Genomic DNA, 10,029 nt, shown 5'->3' with positions numbered 1-10,029 from the left:
CCATTACAGTGTTTTAAGAGGAGGAGTAACAGGCTCAGCTTTTCTTCACAGGGGGAAGCTGCTGATAGACACGGGAGGGATGAACTTGCCTGCAGCTCTGTTCTTAGATCATAGAGGCCCAAGTTCAACCGGCACAGGGGCTGCAAACCTCCTGCTCAACAGCATATATGACCAGAAAAAGAAAACATCTGAAGAGAATTATGAACATGCTATATGCGTCTCTAAAGTATAAATGACTAAAACTGACTTTACAAACACAGAACTGAATATTATCAATGAAATAAATTGAAAATATTATCAAAATGCCAGACCCATAAAGTTTTATGGATACATTCTTTTAAACTTTTTTTTTTTTTTTTTTTTTGGAGACAGTGTCTCGCTCTGTTGCCCAGGCTGGAGTGCAATGATGTGATCTCTGCTCACTGAAACCTCTGCCTCCCGGGCTCAAGCAATTCTCCTGCCTCAGCCTCCTGAGTAGCTGGGATTACAGGCACTGAACACCATGCCCGCTAATTTTTGTATTTTTAGTAGAGACGGGGTTTCACCATGTTGGCCAGGCTGGTTTTGAACTCTTGACCTCAAATGATCTGCCTGCCTCGGTCTCCCAAAGTGCTGGGATTACAGGCATGAGCCACTGCTCCCAGCCTCTTTCAAACTTTTAAGGAATAGATAATTCCTAGCTAAGTAATTTTTTTCTGGAGCATAGGAATAAAAATAGCCCAACTGACTTTGCACGGTTAGCATATTCTAACTCTGAAGACTAGGAAATATATTATAAAATAATAACAAATGAAGTTCAGGAATGTATCTAAAAAACAGTACCCAAAGGCCAAGTCAGCTTTATTTCACAAATGCAGATATATACAGACTCTGAAAATATTGTTACTTCAAAGCTGAAAATGGTTTTATTTGAAAAGAGGGAGGGAAAGCAAATTTGGGAAGACTAATCTTTGATCTGGACAACTTCCATGGGCCATTTAGTTGCACAAATGCTAATCGATTATTTCCATGCCTACTCTATCTTACCTTGAGGAAACACCTTCCTAAATGCAAAGGTTCTAGAAGAGTGAAGGGCTCAGCTTGGCAATATAAAAGCTATTTTATATTGCTAAAAGGAAAAGATGTGGAACAAGCAATAAGAAAACATTTGGATCCTCATTTAAATAAGATTAAAGCCTGTAATCCCAGCACTTTGAGAGGCCAAGGCAGGCGGATCACCTGAGGTCAGGAGTTCAAGAACAGCCTGGCCAACATGGTGAAACCCCAACTCCTCTAAAAATAAAAAATTAGACGGGCATGGTGGTGGGTGCCTGTAACCCCAGCTACTTGGGAGACTGAGGCAGGAGAATCACTTGAACCTGGGAGGTGGAGGTTGCAGTCAGCCGAGATCGCACCACTGCACTCCACATTGGGCAACAGAGCGAGACTCGGTCTCTAAATAAATAAATAAATAAATAAATAAATAAATAAATAAGATTAAGAAGTGGAAGAAAATCCAATGACTAAAAATCATACATACAAAAATACTCAATCTTACTAGCCATTAAAAAGCCATATATTTAAAGAATGATGTACATTTTCATCTGTCAAATTTAGAAAGATTTAGAAAACAGCTATTCTGACTCCTAACAAGGATGACAAGTAATGAGAAACGCACACACCTTCTCTGGAAAGCACTTCAGCAGTATGTGCCAGAATGTGGGAAGGAAATAATACATTGAGAGTGATATTTATTTTTCCTTTGCAAACATTCTTATCACCCCAAAAGAAACCCTGTTAGTAATGACTACTGTTAGTAGTCATGCCTCATTCCTCCCATCCCCTAGCCCATGGCAACCACTAATCTACTTCCTGTCTCTATGGATTTGCCTGGTCTAGACATTTCATACAAACACAATCATACACTATGAGGCCTTTTGTATCCAACTTCTTTCACTTAACATAACATTTCCAAGGTTCGTCCACGTTGTGCATGCATCAATACTTCATTTCTTTTTCTTTTTTTTTTGAGACAGAGTCTCACTCTGTTGCCCAGGCTGGAGTGCAGTGGTGTGATCTCGGCTCACTGCAACCTCCACCTCCTGGGTTCAAGCGATTCTCGTGCCTCAGCCTCCTGAGTAGCTGGGATCACAGGCGCGTGGCACTACATCCATCTAATTTTTGTGTTTTTAGTAGAGACAGGGTTTTACCATGTTGGCCAGGCTGGTCTCAAACTCCTGACCTCAAGTGATCTGCCCGCCTCGGCCTCCCAAAGTGTTGGGATTACATGCATGAGCCACTGGGTCCGGCCGTTCCTTTGTTTTTTAGGGATAAATAATATCCCATTGTCTGTATATGATCAAGTTTTGTCTGTACATGCATCAGTTGATGGACATTTGGGTTGTTTCCACCTTTTGGCTATTATGAATAACGCTGCTATGAACACTCAAGTTTTTATGTGGACGTTTTGTTTCCAGTTCTCTTGAGTATCTACCTAGAAGTGCTTTTGTTCATTTCTTATGTTTCAGGTTTATAGTAAATATGTACTATTTTTATGATCCAAAACCAATGTGTGACTTAAAGAAAATAAAACACAACAAGAATCAATGGGCTTGTAGGATGTTGATAAGATAGACTTGACAGGGTCACCTCTTGATTCCTTCCAAAAACTGCTAGCTTCTCAAAGTTTAAGAAAAAAAACAGGCCAGGCGCAGGGGCTTAGGCCTGTAATCCCAGCACTTTGGGAGGCCGAGGAGGGCGGATCACAAGATCACGAGTTCGAGACCAGCCTGACCAACATGGTGAATCCCCGTCTCTACTAAAAATACAAAAATTAGCCAAGCGTGGTGATGTGCGCCTGTAATCCCAGCTACTCAGGAGGCTGAGGCAGGAGAATCGCTTGAACCCGGTAGGCGGAGGTTGCAGTGAGCCAAGATCACATCACTGCACTCCAGCCTGGGCGACAGAGGCAGGCTCTGTCTCAAAAAACAAAAAGCAAACAAAAACAAAAACCCAAAACCAGAACTAGAAGATTCTAGAAGGGGAAAACAAAATTTTAGTATTTTATTCATGTGTAGAGAAATCTTTTGTTTTAGTAGGGTGAGGGTGGGGGGGTTGGGAGCATGAAATAGCAAACACCTTACTAACACAATGAGAGGGTGGAAAGGTATTAAATGACATATGTGCCAGAATTAATGTTTTGATTCTGGCTTGACTGTCAACAATAGACCTTTCCCGAGTGACTATTACATGAATGCACTGGAGGGAAGGGTACAAAGAGAAAAAAGCACAAAAAAGGACTACTAAGATATGCAAAGTCCAGGCCCCTGAAAACTGGAAATGACCTGCAGACACGTAAGTGAAATGCCTGACAAAATGAAAGGAACAAAATGTGGGCACACACAACTCTGGAAAGGTCCTGAATTGAATGTGAGTTGAGGTTTAAAGGAGAGTATGTTGACCAGGCGCAGTGGCTCACGCCTGTAATCCCAGCACTTTGGGAGGCCTAGGCAAGCGAATCACTTGAGGACAGGAGTTTGAGACCAGCCTGGCTAACATGGTGAAACCCCTTAAAAATACAAAAATTAGCTGGGTGTAGTGGTGCACGCCTGTAATCCCAGCTACTCAGGAGTCGGAGGCACGAGAATCGCTTGAACACAGGAGGTGGAGGCTGCAGTGAGCAGAGATTGTGCCACTGCACTCCAGCTGGGTGACAGAGTGACACTCTGTCTCAAAAAACAATAAAACAATAAAACAAAAAAACCAACAATAAAGAAGGAGAGTATCCCCATAGGCAGGGAAAGTGAGGATGAAGGGAGAGAAACTTTCAGGGCAAGGAAACAGCATGGGAGCAAGGAAGCTCTGGTTCCACATGGAAAAGAGTCGGCTGGTGAGAGTGAGCCATTGGGTTGGGGGTGGAGAGCTCAGGCTGGAGAGATGGTGATGTGAAATGAGAATAGAAAATTAAGGACCACCTTTTCCTGGGCTTGGAGTAAGGCTGAGGAACATGGGGTCAGAGGAAGAAGCTGAAGTCAGAAGTCAAGCTCCAAGTCAATGTAGAGACAAAGCAGGAAGTAAAACAAGCAATATAACCAAAAATAAGCGAATCAGGACAAAATGAAAAAGGGCAGACTGTGGGCAGGGTTAGGGTGCCCACAGCTGCTTCCGGGATGCCGATTATGCTGTTGGGAGACAGTCTAGGATAAAGTCAGGAGACTGGAAGATGGGGATGGACAATTCCCCTTCATCATCTCTTAACGACCCAACTTCTTAGGACATTTCTCACAAATTCAAGTCAGGCTTAGTTTTTTGGCTTAGTATTACTGGGACCTTGGGTGGAAATGCATCGTTGTTGCAGTTTCCAAATATCTGTGCCCATCGCTTTCATGTCTTTTTCACACGCAGCCAAACCTAAAGCATCTGACTTCTGCTTCTTCCACTCTGATGAACTGGCTTCCTGGGAGCTGCCCTTCTTAAAATGTTTCCTTGGCATCAGAGTCATATGGGTGTTCTCAGGGTCAGGAGCAATTTCTGTCTTTGAAAGTCCCACCCCTTTGTCTCTCACTGTAGAAAATATATCACTGTGTAAAACAAGAAAAATCATTCATAAAGAAGCTGTATTACTCCCACGCAGACACTTCATCTGTCAACATCTGAGACAATTCACTATGGCGGAGACCCACGCTGGCAACTCTACAGGGAGTTTCCTGCCCCAGAGTTCACCAACCTCTTCTCATCCTTTACGGTCAACAGCCCCTCCCGTGACCACTTCCTTCTTGAAATCTCTCTTTCCAAGGCTACTGTGGCACTCCTTTTACTAATTCTTTCTTCTTTGGGAGGAAAAAGGCACTAACTGTCCCTATGCTCATGTACATGACCTCATCGAATCATCTCTACCACCTCAGAAGGTGCTTTAATATCTCCATTCTACATGGTTAAGAAAGCTTGGCTCAGAAAGATGAAGGAAGCTTCCTGAAGTCCCATAGCTACCAAAAAGCCCATTTGGACCCCAGGTTTGGCAGCCTCTTTTTCTAGATGTTTTTCTTCCATTGTCTCTCTAAATGGCACTTTGACTTTGGTTATAGTCACTGTCTCAGCCATCACCTCTAGGGAAATTACTCCCAAGTCACCACTTCTAACCCATTCCTTTCCCCTGCTCCAGAGCTGCACAATAAATAGTCTGCTGGATTTCTCCAGCATGTTCCTTAGGCTGGCCTGGTGTCCGTCAGTCATGAGGGGAAATGATAGAGGTTTCACGTCTGGTGACAAGGGCTGGGAAACAAAGGTGGCATGACTGCAATGGGAGGTGTGCAGGCAGCAGAGGAGGGGTGCAGATACTCTCAGTCCTGTAGAGGAATAAATGATATCCCTAAATTGCTTAAATTAGATAATTACAAGTCCATGCTATTAGCATGGATGTCTTAATGATGATTAGTCTAAACAGCACAACCACATGAAACCATTCCAGACACCCACAGTCTCTGCCAATTTCTCTCGGAACTGAGGAGGGGCCATGTGAAAGGCTTAGCACATTTTGGTTCTTAGGAAACTAGCTGCTTAGGGATCTCTTAAAGATATGTATTTTTGTTTTTAGAAAATACTAAGATAGTGATTTTAAACTTTTTTCTAGGTATCAATATTTTTAAAGCAAATTATCCAACTAAACACATATCCTTGCAGCTCTGCAGAGACAGGTGCTCACCATTTTGCGGTGTTTGCTTTCTTTTCACCGAAATGAACTTGATATGGTCGTAAACTATAACTTGAAATGAATAAATAAATAACTCAAGCTCTAGATCCTGATAAACTTCAGAAGGTCTGAACTATTTCCATTCTCATGAACACAGTCTTGTGGTATGCATCAATCTTATCAATCATGTATGTAAAGCATTTCACTTTATATGAGCTTTATAGTAATTTACATTCTTGTTCTACAGGTTTGAATCTGGTTCTCTAGAACAATTTTTGAAAGTTAGGATACAGATGGTTATTAAAACTGTGATATTTTTCCCCCTTAAGGTCTAGGTAAATTTTAAAGCTAGCGTAGGCATACATTTAAATGTGATCCAGTGGAGAAATATACCACACTGGGACCAGATAGAGGGGCTACTCCCAGCTCTGCCACCAGCACCATGCCTACTAACCCTATGATCACAGCTCTCACCGTTGGGTGTCTCAGCTTCTTCATTCTAAAATAAGGGTGAGGGATCCTCAAGATCCACCTAGCTATGAAATTCTAAGACATACTCAACTTTGTGTTGATCATTTCTTAAACTGTAGGGTTAGAAGTACACAAATGAGAAGGAATGTTTGTTTACTGGGCCAGATCCCTCTTAGACTGTGTCTTAGTTTCTTACAGCTCCGATAACAGAATACCATAGACTGGGTGGGTTATAAACAACAAAACTTTCTCAGTTTTGGAGGCTGGAATGTTTAAGATCAAGGCCCTGGCAGATTCAGTGGCTAGTAAAAGCTGACTTTCTGGTTCATAGCTGGTCACCTTTTTGCCATATCCTCACATGGCAGAATAGGCAAGAAAGCTCTCTGGGGTTTCCTTTATAAGCATCAATCCCATCCTGAGGGCTCTGATCACCTACCAAAGGCCTCATCTTGAAAGACCCTCCTCACATTGGGGATTAAGTTTCAACATAGGAACTATGGAGAGACAAAAATAGCTGAGAGCAGATTCTTTCTACCCCGGATTTGTTCTCCAGTTAAGAACATTCTTTTCTCATGGGATGGTGGTAAAACAGGCCTGTAAAGGCCTCCAGCTTGGGAGGGACCTGGCCTTGGAAAGTATGTAAGGTCCATCTCCCATCTGGGTCTCAAGGAATAATGCCACTCCATTCCTTCCTTTGGATTTACCTTTTCTAGCCATTAGAGTGGTAAGATCTAAAACGCTGAGTTCAAGCTGTGAGCCCGGGGGGAGAGGGGCCCAAAGGACCACTGGCTCTTTTCTAAAGGTCATTACGAGCCAGTCATTCTCACAGTAGAATCACGGGTAGAAGAGCTCAGGCCTCACCCAGAATGATTACACCAAAATCTATGTGGGCAGGGCCCAGGGGGTGTGTGTGCATGTGTGTGTGTGTTGTGTTATGTGTTGTGTACAGGGCCCAGGGTGTGTGTGTGTGTTGTGTACAGGGCCCAGGGTGTGTGTTGCGTATTTTTTTTTTTTAACAAGTTCTCCAGGTGATTTTAACAGGCAACCAATGTAGAAAAGCCATACTTAAGTCACAGGACTGCCTATGTCCTTATTTATTTTACCTATGGCTCAGGTAAAAGGAAGATTTCAAAAGGAATACTTGATAGAACTCTTCTAATAATTCTGATGTGAATGGTGGAACATGCTACTTATAAAAATACAGAAGAACAAAAAATACACTATTACGAACGTTTTGATTGTATTCAAATTTTTATTTTTTGAACAAAAATTTAAGACAATGATTTTAAATAATAAAACATGGTATATATTCTAGACACTGGTTTTTTTTTAAAGATTTATTAAATTTAGACTCCTATAGTTCTGTTGTGATGCTTTCTTCAACATTTATATTATTTCTTACCATTTTATCATCACTCCAAGCTTGCTAAACAAAGAATCTCTCTGTTAAGTGAAGCTTTACATTAAGGAAATACTCCACTAGCACACTGAACAAACCTACAGAACCGTCCTAGTTTATATTTACAAAACACAAGAAGTCTGTCCAGCCATTTTGGTTTTGTTGTTACACTGTCCATACTGAGATCAGCAGAAAGCTAAGTAATACACAAGATTACACTTCGGCAGTGCAAAGGATGGCATCAACCAAACTTCATTAAACAGACCAACAAGTACAAACATGGTGAGCAAAGTTCAACTCAGGTAATAGTGATTAAAAACAAAACATGTAGTGGGTCACAACCAGACTGGTTTTCACTGTGCAACTTCCCTCAGGGAACAATACCCATTCACAGAAAGAAAGGAATATGCATCCAAGCCTTTGTTCATAAAGAAAATGCCCTTCAAACAAATTCATCATAAGGCTAAAAAAAAAAAAAGAAAGAAAGAAAGAAAAAAGGATGAAGCAGTTTGGCCCAGAGAAAAGCTTAAATATAATGTGTATACATACTTATAGATATGTTGCCATTTAAACCATGGATATAGACATTTGACAATTAAATGAATTGGCTCAGTAAAGTGAAAAAGTGTTTTCTATAAATATGTAGTTATTGCTGATATGCTACACATTATGCTTTGACATGGAGACTGTAGTAACTCAGAATTTAAAGCTGCCATATTGCCAGTGTTAGCCCTGCAGTAGGCATTCCTGTGGACAACATGCCATCCAATCCTGAAGAAAAAGCAAAACACCACTACTTAACAAAGAAAAGGCTTATGCACTGTCCCTTACATTTTTTTTTTTTTTTTAAAAAACAAAACAAAACAAAACAAAATCAAGTCCAGTTCACCACAAGTTAAGCACAACCTGGCGAGCAAGTTTAGCGGCATGATGGGGAGAAAACAGTGAGGTACAGCATGCATTTACAACCAGCGCTGATCTAGTCTATTTTGTCATATAAACTGGAATACAAAAATCCAATTTAAATAAGACTAGACTTACTATAATAGTAAACAAACAAAAACAAAAAAACAAAAAAAAAAACACACAGTAGACTTAGTTTGATACTGATTAATTTTAAGAGTAAACTCATCCTGTCCCCTCTTAATACTCTACTGCAATTTATTGATGGCTAGAATATTTACTGACTTAAAAAAGATATTAAATACTTGTATCATGAAATTACATTCTTATTAACAATAAGACATACTGTGTAAGAAAATAGCTCATGTGTGAAATGTGTCTGAAATGCATTTTTTCCTTACAACTATCAAAACATCCACTCACACTAAAACGAAACCACTCCCAACCCCCCCTGAAAAAATGTTAAGGGAAGACGGGGTGGGCTGGGGGAGGAGCAAGGAAGGAAAAGATTTAGCTATACTAATTACAGCACAGTGATTAACAATGGTTCAAGACAGAACCAACAAGAGTTGGTCAAAAAGATGCCTTCAATACATGGCTACAATTAAAAACCAAACTCAGCCGCTTTTGGTTCATTGCAGTGAGACCAAAAAAATTATCTCTCACAGATTCATATAAATACTAGACTCCAGCTCTTATATCATTTTTTTTTAAGTTTTTCTGTTTGTTTCTGCAAGGCCTAGCTATCTTATTACAATTTATATTTGCTCTGCAACAACTACAAGAGGTAGGCATAAAGCATGAAAAAGTTTCTCAGTTAGTACCTCGCCATGTGTTGTTCACTGCACAAAACCATTCACTTTGGACATGAATAGTCATTCCTTCTATTATCTTCTAAACTCTAAAGCAAAGCTGCTGCCACCCGTAAACGTTGTAAAAGAGTGTACTCACAAATAAGAAACTTTCTCTACTGAAGGATACTGTCATAGAGTTTGTTACAGAGCATCTATATATATATTTATTTATTTTAAAAAAATAAACAACAATGATGAACAAACCCAGGTTCCTAGAACCAATTCTCTTGATTCTCTACTTCCACAAAATAAAGTGTATCATTTGGCCAAGACTACAGATGTGTTTTTTTTTTTCACAGATGCAAGTGCCATGCAAAAATAAATTAAAGAACAGATACCAAAACATACATGTGATAAAACTACAGAAGGTAGATTTTTAAAAGCATTTATATAAACATAATTTATAATACTTCTCTTTTTTCCTTTATATACAGTCACAAAGCTGTAGTTATACATCTAGGATTTCCTCTGCTGTACCCCCACAGCGTAATCTGTAGCGACCAGTTCTCCAGCTTATAGTTGGGTCCCATAATGCAGACAAAAAAATGTATATTGTCATGGATTCGCGGATGAACCAGGCGACTGCATAATCAAGTTTTGAAAAACACAGTGTGCCACCCTAGGAATGGAAAAAAATTTTTTTAATTTCACTCACTGTCAAACTAAAGACAAGGTTAAAAAATTAAATTCTTGGATTTCACTTTTCTAAGTATACTATGTAAAATCAAGTCTGC

The 10,029-nt window shown here is 40.2% G+C and overlaps 1 protein-coding gene across 1 annotated transcript in view; it reads right to left on the bottom strand.

Moving 5' to 3' along the window:
* Positions 1–7,371: 7,371 nt before the first annotated feature.
* Positions 7,372–10,029, bottom strand: part of UGCG (UDP-glucose ceramide glucosyltransferase) — a 38,615-nt gene continuing 35,957 nt past the window's right edge. Inside the window, exon 9 of the mRNA XM_019034091.4 lies at positions 7,372–9,914. Coding sequence (XP_018889636.1) covers positions 9,744–9,914 — 171 coding nt within the window. The 3' untranslated portion in view covers positions 7,372–9,743. The remainder of the gene's footprint in view (positions 9,915–10,029) is intronic.

The sequence above is a fragment of the Gorilla gorilla genome, chromosome 13 (genome assembly GCF_029281585.2).
Source record: "Gorilla gorilla gorilla isolate KB3781 chromosome 13, NHGRI_mGorGor1-v2.1_pri, whole genome shotgun sequence".
NCBI classification, from domain to species: Eukaryota; Metazoa; Chordata; class Mammalia; order Primates; family Hominidae; genus Gorilla; species Gorilla gorilla.
Note: the sequence above shows the minus strand (reverse complement) of the source record. Positions and strands in the feature narration are given on the sequence as shown.